At 33.3% G+C, this 17,292-nt stretch overlaps 1 protein-coding gene and 1 non-coding gene across 2 annotated transcripts; one reads left to right on the top strand and one right to left on the bottom strand.

Annotated features, from left to right (window-relative positions):
* The first annotated feature begins 2,381 nt into the window (after window positions 1-2,381).
* On the top strand, window positions 2,382-5,337 carry LOC131661735 (putative transferase At4g12130, mitochondrial). The gene is made up of 5 exons (XM_058931345.1): window positions 2,382-3,050; window positions 3,984-4,237; window positions 4,337-4,435; window positions 4,524-4,682; window positions 4,776-5,337. The coding sequence occupies exons 1-5, from the start codon at window positions 2,611-2,613 to the stop codon at window positions 5,018-5,020; spliced, it is 1,197 nt and encodes a 398-aa protein (XP_058787328.1). The 5' UTR covers window positions 2,382-2,610; the 3' UTR covers window positions 5,021-5,337.
* A 9,663-nt stretch (window positions 5,338-15,000) lies between these two features.
* On the bottom strand, window positions 15,001-15,073 carry TRNAR-UCU (transfer RNA arginine (anticodon UCU)). The gene has a single exon. It is a non-coding gene; the product is annotated as a tRNA-Arg (tRNA).
* Between the last annotated feature and the right edge of the window lie 2,219 nt (window positions 15,074-17,292).

Genomic DNA, 17,292 nt, shown 5'->3' with positions numbered 1-17,292 from the left:
AATAAAGATTATGAGAAAGATTGAGTTTGAGAAATCCTTAGGTTTACTAAAGAGAGAGAAGAAGAAAGAAGAACAAAAAATTAAGATTGGTTAAAACCGTTCAACTATTTACTTTCTCAATTAGGGAGAATTTATTACAAGCGAATATTAATCAACCTTAACTCTCTCTCTCTCTCTCTCTCTCTCTCTCTCTCTCAACAACCTAAGAGAGCATCCTATTTATAGACTTCAAGTTAATTTAAACCCTGAGCTAACTTAACCACTAAGCCAACTTATACAACTGCATGCTAGAACACGCTTCGACTACAACATGCGCATCTTCGGCACCTACACACTTGAATAGACTTCGATTACAACATGTATCTAACCATGTCGAGCCATGAAACTATCCCTGTCGAGTCTAGAGTTTGATCCAATATACAACAAATCTCTACCTAGGAACAAACTCTACAACATCAAGGAAGCAAACTAGCTTTCATCATGCAGCTTTATCCGCTGCATACAGTGGAAGAACTTGTTAGTTGGCATTGATTTGTGATCATTCTGCAGCATTATGATCTGTCGAAACCTTTATCACTTTGACTTCTCCACTTTTGGTTTTCTCCCTGACGAAGTGCAACCTAACATCAATGTGCTTTTTCTTTCATGATAGGCTGGATTCTTCGACAGATGTATAGCACTTTGACTATCACATTTAATAGTGATAACTTGACCTTGAATTTCAGTTCCTTAACAAACCCTTCAAGCCACAATTCTCCTTTCATAGCTTCAGTGAGGGCAATATATTCAACTTCAGTGGTTGACAAAGCAACAACCTTCTTAAGAGAAATTTTTCAACTGATTGTTGTACCAAACATAGTGAAAACATATCTAGAAAGAAATTTTTTGGCATCCATATTTCCTGTTTAGTCATAGTCGACAAATCCTTCAACTTTGACTTTGCCCTCACTCATGGCTCCACCATAAACCAGGACTCTACTCAAGGATCATTTTATGTATCTCAGAATCCACTTCAAAGCTTGACAGTGTGCCTTTTCAGGATTGGCCATATACCTGCTTACAAGGCTCATTTTGTAAGCTATGTTTGACCTCGTAAAAACCATATCATACATCAAAGAACTCACTAAACTAGCATACAAAATGCTATCCATATAAGCTCTTTTGATTTCAGTACTAGGACTTTGAGTCGTACTCAACTTGAATTGAGGATTTTTCAGTGTTACAACGGGCTCTGAATTCGACATATCAAATTTGTCGAGAATCTTCTTCAAGTATGTCTCTTGAGATAAGCATAATCTTGACTGCTTTATATCTCTCTGGATGTCAATCCCAAGAATTTTGGTGGCAGCTCCCAGATCCTTCATGTCGAACTCCTTAACGAGTTCAGCCTTCACCTTTATTACATCCTCGACACTATTGCTTGCTATGAGGATGCCATCCACATGTCGAAATCTTGAGTAAACACAATGCTTGAACTGGCTCCTAATGAAATCTATGTGTGTCATGAATTTGTCGAATCTCATATTTCATTGTCGAGGAGATTGTTTCAGGTCATATACAAAGATATATTCATCTTGCTCACATAAACCTCCTTGCCCTATTTTGGATACATATCTGATTGCCTCATCAAGATTGTTTCTTCTAGATCACCATACATGAAGGTTGTCTTTACTTGGCACCATGACTAACAATATTTTAATGGATTTATGCTTTAAACAGGTAAGAACACATCATTGAAATGTGAAGTCGACTTCTTCTTTATGAGAGAACCCCTGACAACCAACCTTGAAAAACATTATTATTATTATTATTATTATTATTATTATTATTATTATTATTATTATTTGTTAGAGATTTTGGAGGAAAATTTAGTAAAATAAGTTATATGATTATAGAGTATTATAAATTTTAAAAAATCAAAATAAGACAAAAAGAATTATAAATTTATAAAATTACACACTAAGTAAAATAATTTTTGTAGATGTACTATTAGTATTAGTGTAAAATATTTTACACACCAAGTATATTACAACAATTTATAATAATACTTTATATATGATTAAAGAAAAGTCAAACATCTTTAATAATTTAAAAAATAAGATTATCAAATATTATTTTTTTTATTTTTTTAAATTAATATGTAAAATAATTTTTAAAAATTAAAGGGAATCTCTAACCTCATCCCTTGGTCTCTTATGCACCATGTGCGTTGTCAAAAATGTCTCATTTATTTTCGTAGATGTACATCCGAAAATATTTTGTAAAAAAAATTAATTTTTTTAAAAACATTTTTCTTTTAGTAAAATGAAAAACGAAAACGAAAACAAAAACAAAAACAAAAAAAAAAAAAAGAAAAGAAAAGGAACAAGTTTGGTCGGCACGCACACAACACAAGTGTCACGGAGCTGGGTAAACTAGCAAAGAGTAGATGTGTGGATTTCTCTCAGAACTTTCATCGAACACCTATCGATCTCTAACCAAACGTGTCAATCTACCAACTAACCACGTCGTCTTCATCTCTTTCGTAAATTCCTAAACCCAAAATATCAACATCTTCTTCTTCTCGTCGTCCTCATTCTTCTCAGAATCCCAAAAAAAAAAGGAATAACCATGAATCGTGTATTATCGTTTTCCAAACACTATCACAGAGCAATTCACCACCGTTGCGAAACCCAGCTCCAAACCGCAGGTCCCGTTGCCTCTCTCATAAAATCCCGCTCCGTCATCCGATTCCGAGGACCCGACACCATCAAATTCCTTCAGGGACTATTGACCAACGATGTACGCAAGTTTGGCGAACCTATTGGCGATAAAACCGCGAATTTGCCTACACCCAATGTTCCCGCCACCTCGGTTCCCCCTATCTATGCTGCGTTGTTAACCCCTCAAGGGAGATTCCTCTATGACCTCTTTCTCTATAAACCGCCAAGCTCCGATACTAAGCTTAATAGGACGGGGACTGGACCTGCCTCCGAACCTGATGAACCGTTTGAATTGTTTGCTGATGTTGATGCTTCTGTTTTGGATGAACTGTTGACAACCTTTACTAAGTGAGTGTCACTGCTTCTTTTCATCAAGCTTTTATTTGTTCTGTTTTGTATCATAATCATTTCATGTTTTATTTGCATTTGTTTTAGACGATTAACAATTAGGTAGTGGATTGATAGAGATCATTGGGATCATATACCTGATGTTAGAATAGTCTCATTCCTTTCATTTAGCTTAAACTAGTCTAGTAGCAGTAACTGGTATTGAACAACACCACTCTTTAGGGAGGGTGTCGCATGTTAATTTAAGTAAGTTAGTAAGCATATTAGTTTCCAAGTTCCAACCCTAAACTTTTTTTTATGTCCCTTAACTCACCAACATCTTGGACATATTACATGTTAATTAAATTTAGGAGGTGATAACAAGATGCAGTGCAAAAACAAAATTTTCTTATTAGGAATTAGTATTAGTGATAGAAGGCAGATAGGCAATATAATTTTTAGTAAAAAAGATAGACTAGTAAATAGATAGGTTGATATGTTGTGACCTATGAAGCACATACTCCGACACAACAGGACACTCCAACACACACACCCGATAATGTCAAAACATAGGACACCAACACCTTATTAGTATTTGAGCTTCATTTATCCATCTATTATACTAATCAAAATTCATGTGTTTAATTATCCATTCATAACAGTTGTTTAAAGACATGTTTAACTCATTTATATGAGTGTGAAGTTTGTCTAAAAAATGCTTTTTAAGCAAGGAAAAAAATAACTTATTTTTGAAACACTTGTCTGAATAATACAAATTGTCCGACACCACGAAGTGTCGGACACCGCCACACATCTACTTCTAGTGGTGTCCGTGTTTCGTAGGTTATGACTATTTCCTCGGCGTTGTAGGCAGTACCTTCACTTATCTTACTTTTTTTTGTTTTGTATTTATGAGATTTGATTGTTGAGACCCTAAAGTTATTAGCACTGCAGATACCGGTTGAGGTCGAAGGTTGAGATTGATAATGTTGCTGGCGAATTCTCGTGTTGGCAGCGTTATGGTTCTGGGCCTCCTGAGAAGTCCTCGGATGTAGAAGAACCAGAAGCATCCTCGGTTGGGTGGGGTGCTGGTGAGGATGGTGCTGCAATGTCTTCTTCTCGTGGGGGTAATCTTGGCTGGCAATGGTTTAAGGATCCCAGATTGGCCTGTCTTGGTTTCAGAGGGATCTTCCCATCAAATATCATTCGTTAGTATCCAAACCCTAGCTAGCTAATAAGATTTTGTGTCATTTTTTGGATGCGACCTTTTATAGATATTTGGTCTTAATGATTCCTTTGTGTTTCAGCGCCTCTAATTGAAGCTGACAAAGAGACTGATGAACAGAATTATCTTATGTGGAGAATAGAGAAGGGAGTAGCAGAAGGATCAACCGAGATTCCAAAAGGTTCATATCCCCCTTCCTTCTAACAAACTCCTCTTAAAGAAGAATGATTACCCGAGTCTGACAATCTCGATTAATTGATCGTGTTCAGGTGAAGCAATGCCGCTTGAGTATAATCTTGTAGGTCTTAATGCAATCAGCTTTGATAAAGGTTGCTATGTGGGACAAGAACTCATAGCTCGTACGCACCATAGAGGGGTGATTCGGAAGCGTATAGTTCCTCTAAGGTTTCAAGATAATGATGGGAACGGTAATAAGTAGTTGTCTTTATATTATGATACCTATCGCATGACTTTATATAAAGATGAATGGACTCTGAGCCTTTCCATTTCTGCTTTTGTAGAAGTTGTAAACAAAGTCATTCCTGGCTCAGAAGTAATAAACACAGCATCTGGTAAGAAAGCTGGTTTAGTGACTACCGCCATGGGATGTCACGGGTTGGGACTCTTGCGGTTAGAAGAAGCTTTCAAGGGATCCGCTGCCTTGTCCATTCAAGGACAAGAGGGCGTGAAGGTTGTCGCAAGTAAACCAGATTGGTGGCCTTCTGATTGGGTTCAAGATATTCAACAGCACACTGCTGTTGCATAGGGTGCTCAATGTCATTCAAAAGACAAGTATCTGAAAATTTTGCTGGATAGGGAAACTGTGACGGCAGCAGTTGTGGATTTTCTTGCTGAGCGGGTTATGAAAATGACAGTTTGTCATATTCCTCCTTAGAAATCTTAATGTAGATCAGTTTTGTTTTCTAACTTTGTACAAAACCCAGCATTGCTGTCTCAGTTCATTTTGCTTGATGAGTAGTATAAGCTGGAAAAATATGATCAGTGTAAACCTAATGTCACGGGAGACCTTCTGTACCAAATGATAAAATTATGAATAATGAAAGGCTAGAAAGTTGCTACGAATTGGGGATCTACTTAATCAGTTATACATACTATGACTGAAACATGCTTCAATAGCCTAGAGGTTGGAATTGTTCCATACATCCCTGAAAATGTAAAGGCTGCTTGTTCTGCCCCACTTCTCTCGGTGGAGATTGAGAAGTGTTTTTTTTATTATTATTAGCTATGAAAACATTTATCTATCTATTAGCTTTTGTAATTGTTCAGAACATACTATTCTCCTTCAGAGTTTGAAACTATGGAGAAACAATTTTTTGGTTTTGCTCAAATTAGATTAGCCAATTTGCTTAAATCTGCATAACTTGATGTTTCTGGTTGTTCAATTCAATCTTAGCTTCTTAGTATGTATTTTGTCCATTGAATCTTCAATGGTAGTAGAATATTTAATAGGATCAATTACTCTCTGTTCTTCACTCCTGTGTTTAACTATTATATGAAACTATGTATTCTCTATTGAACTGTGTGTCCATGTTTTTCATGGAATTGACTTTAGTGAGATGGGTCAGTGGGGGCAGTGGTCATATTCCAATTAAAGCTTCATTTAGGGTGTGTTTGGTTCAAATGAGGGGGAGGGGAGGAGAGGGATTTTAATGGAGGGGAGAGAAGGGGAGGGGAGGTGAGGAGATTTTTTTAATCAGATGGGTGTTTGGTTCAAACGAGGGGAGGGGAGGGAAAGAGAGGGATTTTAATTAAAAATATGTTTGGTTCAGGAGGGGAGGGGGGGGTTTTATTAATAATTTACTTTTTTTATCCTTATTAGCATATATAAGTGATACAATATGATATTCAAATATATAAGTGATACAATATGATATTCAAATGTGAAAAATCTTTACGTATTTTTTTGTTAGTAAAATTTGTAATATTGAGTGACTAAAAAGTTATAATTTATTACATAACGTTAAAAATTTGAGTTCATTAAATTCGAATAAAATGCTCAAAAACAAATTAAACTATATGTTGATAACAACTTTGAAATTGTAATGAATTATTTAACACATAAAATAATTTATTATTAAATATAAATGGTTTAAATCTTTTAATAAAATAAAAAAATAAATTAAAATAAAAATTTCAAAATTTAATATAAAAGAAAATATAATTAGATACATAAAGAAAAAAAACATAAATAAACATAACAGAGATATAAAAAAAATCACACAGAGCAATAATACAAAAGAAAATGAATAATTTTAAAATATTAAAAGCTGAGAATATTATAGTAATTATAATAATTTTTAAAATATTAAAGTTGAAATTCCCTCCCCTCCCCTCAAAATCTCTCCGATTTGGAGGGACGCAAAAAGTGTGCTTTGGAGGGGTTTTGCTCCCCTCCCCTCGTAAAATTTGAGTCAAATATGTTTAAATAAAAATATTCCCTCCGCTCCCCTCAATCTACCTCGAACCAAACACACCGTTAGAATATGTTAGTGCAAAATCAGAAAGATTTTTTTTACCAGTCTAAAAGTAAGCTTTCATTGCTCGCATCATTATATTCTTTCTTCACTTCTCAAGACTGAGTTTTCATTCTTATGTGATTTTTCTATTCTTGTGGTTTTCATGGAAACAAAATCCCATGATAGGTGTGTCATGGTATCTTCAACAACTTAGTGAAGCAAATTATTTTGGATTTATATTGCCTATTAAGGATTTAAGGTTACACTTGTTTTATAATGCATTCTTCAAAAGTTGTGGTTAGTTGTGGTTGTTCTTGGTGGTAGTGCTGTCATTTTTTAATTCTTTGATTGGCTTGGTAGTTTTGTTAACATAATGCCATGGTAGTAGTGCTTTTGGAAAATTCGGTTAGATAAATAGTATGATAATCCTGGATATCTTCAAGAATCGTGTTTGTTCACTTTCCGAACAAAGTATTTCGACCCTATTCTTGTCTGGGTTCACGAAATCTTTGCGGGGATAATTCTTGAAGAACAATCTGTTTCTGACAATAGAACAGATCAGAATATAGAGAGGAAGTATGTAATTTCGTGTACCAAATCGAGAACAAAAGACTCCTTATATAGGAGACCAATAATAGAAACGAACAGACACACATTTTCGGAAAAACAATTATGTCTGTTGGAAACGGATGCAACTATTCAAACGAATTGTTATGTCCGTTGGGAAAGGGTGCAACTATTCAAACGAATTTTTCGAACGGGGCGTTGCCCCGCACCCCGCCCACTGACCTGGCAGCGGGACCCCAGCCAGGGGCGCTGCCCCGCAACCCGCCAGGGGCTCCGCCCCTTGGACCCCGACGGGGCGCTGCCCCGCACCCCGCCAGGGGCTACGCCCCTTGGAACCCCGTTTCTATTATTCATATTCAATTACACGTTTGGCTCGACGAGCGTGCACTCCGCACTACCCTAACTCGTTTCAAACTTAACGCATAACTGCATTGGCCTATAGTAAATCACATTACTACCAAAATACATTGATGATACTAAAATCACCAACAAATTCTAGGTTTTTTTTTTGGAAAAAATGTAATATAATATCCTAATTCATGACCTTATGACTTATGAAAGGCTAGAAAGTTTGGCTATCAGTGTTTCTAAAAGCGCATCATAGCACTAGACTTGTTACATACATTTATTCTTCTAGATTTGTAGTTAGGGCAACATTGTTGATACTGGGATATCTGAGACTGGTGGTTATGACCCTGCAAAATATCTGATAATATTAATAATATGGTTACCAACAGGTTGGAAGTCAGCCCATCTTTCATTTTCCAATTCAATTGTTTCTGGGCGGGTTTTTTTCCCGACACAGATTCTTCCTCTGCACTCAATTCTGGTTGTTTTTCTTGCACAATGATTCCTCAAGCAATTGATTCCCATGCACTATGATTCCACAGATAAACCTGTCACTGCCTCGATTCCTGTCGGTGCCCCTGCACTCATTCCTCTGCGCCTTCAGCGCAGAGCGAAGACGGTCCTAACACAGTTTTTCACATCCATTTGTTGCAGCAAAACAAATTTTAAACTAATCATTTGTCAATAGTGAAATCTATTTTGATATTTGAAGAAAATATTAAGGCTATCTTCAACACCATCTTCACACAGAGAACAATTATTTGGGAAGTTAACCCCTTGGAATGATATCTCTCGTAGGGAGGTAATCTCCACTAATATGACATAGTGAATTAGTGACTACGAGAGAATTTGTTTATGATGCAATATTCCATGAAGGCATGAACATAAAAGTGGTTGGTTGGTGTTAAGAACTTCCTCCACACATAAGCTATATGCCCCTTTATGCTTCCAAAAAATTTTTTGTCTTCACGAACTAAATAAAGTGTTTCGATATTTTTTTATGGGAGTCACGTTGCATACAGTATCTCCATATCTTAAGCCTTACGTCATGAAGTAAAAAATTGTAATGGTATTAAAAAATGGTCTAAGTTGGTTGAGTTATCAAACGTTCATCAAATGATTTCAATTTCGAACGCAAGAAGGGTAAATTGTGATATTTAAAAATTAAAAATAATTTATAAAAAATTAATTTTTAAAAATATTTATATTAGTATGAATAAATAAGACAGAAATAGCAACAAAAAGATAAGAGGAAAGTGAAGAGAAAGACATGTAATCATTAGGAAGACAATAAACAATAGAAAATAAAAAGAGAAGAGATATAAAAATTGTATTAGAGATTTATACAGTCTTGGTCTAATTATTTGGTCTACTCTTGTCTCCAAGAACTTTCTCATGAAGTTCCACTAAAATCAACATTGAACTTTTAAAAGATCAGTCCAAACAACTTTCAACAACTCTTGGATTTTTACAAAGGATCAGCCCACGAACTTGCAATCAACAAACATAGATTTTACACAAGTTTATCTCAAGAACCAGCAAATAAAGCTTTTACACAGGTTTAACTCAAGAGCCAACAAACAAAACTTTTACACAGGTTTAACTCAGAAATCTTCATCCAATCTTTTTTTTTCAAGTTTAAGTTGCAACCTTCAAATCTTTACAAATATATTTCAAGAGAGAATCATACTCTTGAGTAAAATCAAATAAACACAACACTAGTACAACGCATTTCTCATAAGAATCTTTCACTCTTTTTGGCACTACAACAACTATGATGAAAAAAAATTAGAAATAGAGTGGAAAAATAGTAGAGAGGTTTCTTATTTTGAAATTTAGTGTGTAACGAAATTAATGAGGAGAAATGGGAAAGATTTTGCTCATAAAGAAAACAATTCATAGGTCAAATTAATGATTTAATTGATTAAAACATGCTTTTGGTTGATTAAGCTAACTCAAAATTGGCAACCATGATTCATATAAGGAAACTTTAAATCGACTATATATTTTAATTGATTAATGACCTATCTAATCGATTAGAATGTGTTTCTCTTTGGTTTAATATATTTGACCAAAGTCTAAATCGATTAGAAAGTGAATTAGTTTTCTCAACTGAATAGAAAGACTTCTCAATCGATTCCATACTTGCTTGGATATGTTTCAAGAAGTTCATAAAATTTTAAAAATGTTTGAAAAGTATTTTGTGTGTTCATTGTCTCAGGGTAGTGGCAAAATAGAAAAAGATGGATTAAAATATTTAAGTGGTTAAACTTCCTCTCACACCTGTTGAGTTAAAATAATATTATTATCTTTACTACGAATTAACATAACCACTACACTCAATTTCTTTGTTCATTGCACCTAATTAAACTTCCTCTCACACCTGGTCAAACTTCTTCTCACACCTGTTAAACTTCCTCTCACTAATTTATACGATAATTCTTTAATTCCTTAGGCCAATTCAAGGTTAAATTAGGTGATCTAAGCACGTTAATTCATTAGGAACAACTTTTAAATTCCTATTCCTAGTTCATTACAAAGTTGAATAAATAGCCTAGTTCAGATAATTAGACTAACTGTCAGAAATTCCTAATTATCTAGATCAATTCATATGCTCCTAAGTGACAAAAAGTATTAAACACAAGAATAATTTAAATAGAATAATAACACTGAAAGTACTCAACAAATCTCAAACAGACATGTGATCCAACAGAGTAAAAATAAGTTTCATCTAAAAAAACATTAATCTAGAGAAACTTAGCTACTCATTGATAAATAAACAAATACTATGAGTGGAGAAGCATTCATAATCAAAAACTATGGAAGAATTGCTCTCCAATGTGCTCCAAAATCGCTCATTGAGTGACTCTAGCCTTCACTTTCTCTCTTTGATTCTAAACCCTTGAAAAAGTGGCCAAAATTGTCTTTAAACATCAAAAAGTGTGTCAGTTGAAAAAGCAGTGTCGTGCTGCGATGAGATGCATCGCACACGCAAGAATCCGAAAGGGCGTGTGAAAGTAGTTTTTTCTTGATCTTTGGGATCTACAGCAATTTAATTATATCCATAATATTTGTCCAAGAAACAGTAGTAAGCTTGATATGCTAATCTTTCTAACATCTGATCCATAAAAAGTAATGGAAAATGATCTTTTCTTGTTGCTTGGATCAACCTCCTATAATCAATACACATTCGCCATCCAATAATTGTTCGAGTTGGGATCAACTTGTTCTTTTCATTACGGATGATTGTCATGCCTCATATCTTGGGGACCACATGCACTGGACTCACCCAAGAACTATCAAAATTGAATAAATCATACTTGTTCCTAACAATTTTAAGACTTCCTTCTTAACCACTTCTTTCATCGTAGGATTCAATCTTCTTTGTGGTTGCACTGCAGGTTTGAATTCTTCTTCCAATTTTATCTTATGCATGCAATAGGATGGGCTAATGCCTTTCAGATCACTTACACTCCAATGAACTGCTGATGATCGCCGATTGTAATGGATTTTCTCCTAAAAAGACATATTTCAAGTGCTTTGGGAGTTCTTTCAATTCAAGATCCTTTTTAGCTACTGGATGGCTTAATTTTTCAATGTTTTTTAATTATTCAATCTTATTTGTTGTATTTTCAACTTATGTGGCTTGAAGTTAAAGTAAGCATTCAGCTACCTCCACATCAAAATCATTTTTAAATTGTTCAATTGAATTCAGAATGACTTGATCCATTGGTTTTTCAATGTAACTTTGAATTTGAATTTATTCACAACCTCGTCGAGTATATCGACCTAGTAACGTTGAGGGTTCTCTTTCATGAACTTCGCATAAACATGCAATTGTTCAAGTGTTTCACAAAACAGATTGTTCACCTAGATTTTATTCAACATTTCCATGAATTTTTTAAACTGATCTACTTCCATCTCTTTCTTTTGGTTTGTCTTCAATATGAGATATGGAGGTTTGATGTAATTGGGTAGCTTTGGATTTGGCTCGATTAAAATTTATTTCTTAGTTCTTCTGAAGGGAAAACTTTTGTCAACCTACATTTTTGCTTCATCAAAAATTGATCCTTCTCATCTCCCACGTCCTCATAGAACCAAATCGAAAAAAACCACACCTGGCTTGCGTAGAACTCTAAAATTGTTCATAAATTGAAGTTCAAACATAATTTGATGTTCAAAAAAATTATTCCTAGAAATTTTCACAAACATGCTTACCTTAAAATGCTGACAACCCCATAATTGTTTTCCAAAATTCTCAACAGTGGTCTCCCTGCGAAGAACAACTATGTCTCCACAATGACAAATAGGTTTCAATCGCAAATTGGAAGTTTTGTATACATTGAAATCAAAACATCTAGTGCCCTTCTATTTTGATATGGATGAACAACGGGCAGAGTTCATGGTTGCTACAACCTTCAATTTTTGGAATCAATTTGAGATGGGAACGGAATAAACCCTAAGCCCTAATTCGATTTGGCACGAAAATTACAGAAAACAAACGAAAAAAATTGGAAACCAAAGAAGAAGAAGCTCATTTTCCAACTCTGCTTCCACGAGTACAAACATAAACATCATTTGAGGAAAATAGACGGAAAGGACTCATATAGACCTTTTTTAAGAGTTAAAGGATTCATTTGGTTTTTTTAAAACTCCAGGGACCAAAATGAACACTGAGGTAAAGCTAAGGGATTAAAAATAGTAGTTTGCCTTGTTTTTTTAATTTCCTTGTTATATTAAAAAAAAAGGTTAAATATGTTACTGGTCCTCATTAATATAGTCATTTTCAATTTTAGTCCCTTTAAAATTTTCCTTCAATGAATGGTCCCTCTAAAAAAAATTCATACTTGAACATGGCTAAGGTGAGTATCATACTTGAACCCATAAAATTTCGTAGCTAATAGGTAGCTAAAATCGTAGCTAATTTGTAGCAAATTTATTGTATTGATGCAACACAAGTGGTAAACTAAGAAAATCAATGTCTTAATAATTGTTTCAACAACCCAACAAATCATAAGTTTTCTCAATATAATGTTGGATACATTGTAGGTGGAATGAAAACTCTTTATTTGAGAAATCTTTCCTAACAACTTATTATGATATCAGGTGAAAGGGTCCTAAGTATTAACATATGGTGGGACACCCGTTGTTTTTGCCTCATCCCCCATAGATATAGTAAGTGCAATACTTCTGACCTCTCAAATAAAGTGTAATTATTTTTCACTTGTCATAGAGTTCAAATTCTCTTTTGGAGAAACTTCTTCTTTTTATCAATTACCCTATTACTTCAAATTCTCTTGCTGCTATGTATTACCCTTTTTCAACAAGTACACCAACTGAGTGGTTATTTGGTAATTCTTATGGTTTTGCTGCTACTACACCTACAGCAAGTGGTGGATCTGGTCATGATAATGGAAATAACTAGAATGGTGGTGATGTTCATGCTTGGAATGATGTGAAGCAACAATACATAAATATTCCATAGCTTGAAGAGATTGGATTTGGTGCATTAACTCCCCCGGGAAGTTACAATCTCAACTTTACATTTGGTTTAAAAAGAACACATATATGTAATGTAACATATGGGAAAATTAAGACTAATGTTTCCTTCATATAACTAATTATCATTCTCATGTTTTCATATATTTAATCCTCAATTCCTATTTTCTATATAAATTCCTTACTCTTACTCAAATAATAGATAGTAGTATTATAGTATAGTAGCTAGTTAATTTGTGTGCCCTACTTTAGTTTCATTATCAGTTATTGCCTTTAGTATGAGTCCTACATAAAAGAGAAAGCAAAATTTGGTGTTTTACTTGCACTTTATATCATATTATTATCATTATTATATTGAAAGTTTTATTTATCTCTTCTATGGCATTGCAATATAGTGCAATTTGGTGGTGCTATCTGAAAAAGTAATGCTTTTAAAAGTGAATTCAATCAATGAAACACTGTCACCATTTAATAACAAACACACACACACACACACACACACACACACACATATATATATATATATATATATATATATATATATATATATATATATATATATATATATATATATATATATATATATATATATATATATATATATATATATATATATATATATATATATGTGTGTTAATAATATAAAGCTTAGAGTTTTGTTTTTGGTTGCACCAAACAAAACATAAAATAAGAAGTTATGTTTGATATAGCTTTATGGAGTGTTGGAGAATGAACATTTTATTCATACGTGTTATTTTGTCACTGATTGATATCGATATCTCATTGCGACACTGTGTGATGTACAGAATGCAAAGAGGAAAGATAAAAGAAGTGAGTTATTGTTGCTTTTATTGCTTGCTTGTAGTGTTTATATTCTTCACTTTCAATGTCACAGCGAAAGAACTTAGACCCCATAAATTTGTTAAAAGATTTGCATTATTATATGCTTCCTCTTTACTCCATTTTTGTACAATTTAGTTAATGAATATCTATGAAGATTGAAAAATAACTACACTTTATTTGAGAGGTCATAAGTATTAACATATGGTGGGACACCCGTTGCTTTTGCCTCATCGCCCATAGAGACGGTAAGTGTAATACTTCTAACCCTTTCACCTGATATCATAATAAGTTATTAGGCATGATTTCTGAAAGAAAAAGTTCTCATTTCGCCTACAACTTATCCAAAATTATATTGAGAAAACTTATGGTTTGTTGGGTTGTTGAAAGTGTTATTAAGGCAATGATTTTCCTAGTTTACAACTTGTACTACATCAACATCAACATACTGCATTTTAATCAGAATTCTTGCAATAAATTTGCTACAAATTAGCTACGATTTTAGCTACGGATTAGCTACGAAATATTATGGGTTCAAGTATGATGTTGACCTTATCCATGTGGAATGACACGTTAACATCTTATCACTTTGGCATTGTCACATCAGCTCTTTTAACGGACATTAGCAAGAGGGACCAAAAGTGTGGATGGAAATTTTTAGAAGGATCATTCTTTGAAGAAAAATTTTAAGGGGACTAAAATTAAAAATGGTTATATTTATGAGGACCAATAACATATTTAACCCTAAAAAATAGTTCAAATATTGATTGACATGTATACATATATTTAGTGTTTAACGTGTCTCAAATATGTTTGGTATGATCTATAAAATAAATCAAGATACAATTATAATTGAGGACAATAATGCCAAATATCACTCACATTATTTGATGATATTCACAACTCCCTCACATTTTCATAAAAAATATTTACACACATTTGGTGGGACTCGAACCCGCAATTGTATTTGATATTCACAACATATTCACATTTCTATAAAAAAAAAAGGTTTATACACACCTGGTGGGACTCGAACCCACAATCGTTTGATTAGAAGTCAAACGCCTTATCCATTAGGCCACAGGTGCATTTTTTTAATTTTATACAATTCAAATAATTAAAACATTATGTTTTTTATTGGAGTTATTCATTGTTTTCCTTGTATGGTATGTATCATCTGTGAATGGTATATAATCGCAATGCAACATATTTGTTTCAACTTTAAATTTTTAAAAGATATAAGAGCATTCAAATACCAACTTTGTTCCCATTTCAATAGGGATAAGATTAAAATATAAGGATCAACATGATTTCACTAAGCCTGTATAGAGTAATAAAAAGTTGTTTCGAAATTCCACGTTTAGCTTTGAGCATTTTCAATTAGTTGAAGCTTAAGGATGAATTCATTCACGCAGAACACATTTATAATACCATGTAGTGCCTTGCATGATAAGTTAAGGAGTTTGGATATTAGTGAAGAAGTTGGTTGATAAAATGGAATAATTGAGTTTTAAAAGATGTTAATATATGAACCATCATTGTATCTTATTATGGGAATGCTAATAAAATCAGTGAAGTTTTGTTGGCCTTTGAAAACTACATAAATGTATGATTGTGAACAAATGTTTTTTCGTATAAAACGATCATTTGTGTGCTTTGTAGTTTTCATAATGGTGTGTTTCTATGGAGTTTTATAAGGTCATGGTCTGAAAGAAAATTGCGCATCATGATGTAAGATTGTATGAGATGTTCATGAACTGTATGGAAAATTCGTAAACGTGTTCAGAATGTACAATCTAAAAATATTATCAACCCTGATAATGGTCATTCGGGTTTTATATTTGGAATTATGTCTTTCATGTTGTAGTTATATTTTTGAACTGGTTTGCAGTGTTTCAAATATAGGAGTAATGTAATTATTGACATTGTATCCCAAGTTATCAATGAAAATGTCGTTTATAGGAAAATATTTGTTGAAAAATTTTATGGTCAAAATTTAAGATATTTTCAAAGATTGATATTAATTCGAGACCAACTGCAAAAATTGTAAACCTAGTGCACCTGATCGATAAGGAAATCACTTATTCTCTTATCTTCGTCGATGAGAGCATTGGTAAGCACAATATTAATTTGACCAAACCTTTCCCTGGAATTTCAACATTAGTGGAGATGGTTCTTGTATTCATGAATAGGTGTATTGCGGCGACCTTATTAGAAATTTCAAAGGTCACTTTGTGATTTTTTTTACAAAAGTTTGAAATTGAAAATGCTTTCCTCTTTGAGTTATGAGGTATCTACTTTGGTATTCAATTGACCTAAGAGTTACAACTAGCTCATGCTAGCTTAGAAACTTCTCTCAATCTATTTGTTGCTATGTTTCAAAATCAATTTACTCCCTTATTCTATCTTAAATGTCTACTCAATAATATCATTCTTCTTATTTACATTCTATGGTGCATTGCTCAGATTAATCACATTATATTGTGAGGCTAGCTCTTAAGTTGATGCTCGGATTTTAAGAGGCCATGATGTGGACTTCTCTCTTACTATTTTATATGTTATACCCTCTACTATAAGGAGCGAGATGATTGCACTAAGTCTATTTATGAATTTGTTGCAGAGACTCTTGTACTTGATAAATAAAGACAAAAACTTTACAGTTTTGGAAGATATTGATTTGGGTAAAATGGGAGAAGAGGATATGTTCTAAATGGTTGGTGAGATTGGAGAAATGCTTTGAGGAGAAATTCGTTCTGTTTATATGGAAAAGAGCTAAGAAAAAATGGATTATTGTGAATGGGATATTGAAGTTTTTATAGAGTGTTGAAAAGGTGTTTCAAAATTTCATGTTTAGCTTTGAGCGATTTTAATCTATCATATAAGAAAATTCATTGTTCTAAAAAAGACATGAATGCCCTTATTGCTTATAAGCTTGACAAGTGGATGTCTTCTCCGTCTAGATTTCAATTGTTTTTTCTCTACTCATTACTTATTGTTTTGCTTCTAAACTTTTGATCAACCCATAAAAATGACTTTTTGGTTTTGGTCTTGGTAACCATATCCTTTTTCCAACTTCACACTCTTCCTTTCAAATCTCTACTTTCTTGGTTACAACTTCTACTTCTTTTTTTGATTTTGGGGAATAAAGTTAGATTTCATCTTTTTATTGTAGGTGTATATAAAACGTAGATCTCCTCTTTTCTTTTGATTTTGGAGCATAAAGTTAGATTTCTATTATCTAGCTTATTGGCTCTAAAATTATATTATATTCATATTAATTAATTAATCTATGTATTAATTATATAAT

The sequence above is a fragment of the Vicia villosa genome, linkage group LG3, assembly GCF_029867415.1.
Source record: "Vicia villosa cultivar HV-30 ecotype Madison, WI linkage group LG3, Vvil1.0, whole genome shotgun sequence".
Taxonomy (NCBI): Eukaryota; Viridiplantae; Streptophyta; class Magnoliopsida; order Fabales; family Fabaceae; genus Vicia; species Vicia villosa.
The sequence above is the reverse complement of the archived record's forward strand: the minus strand, read 5'-3'. Positions and strand labels throughout refer to the sequence as shown.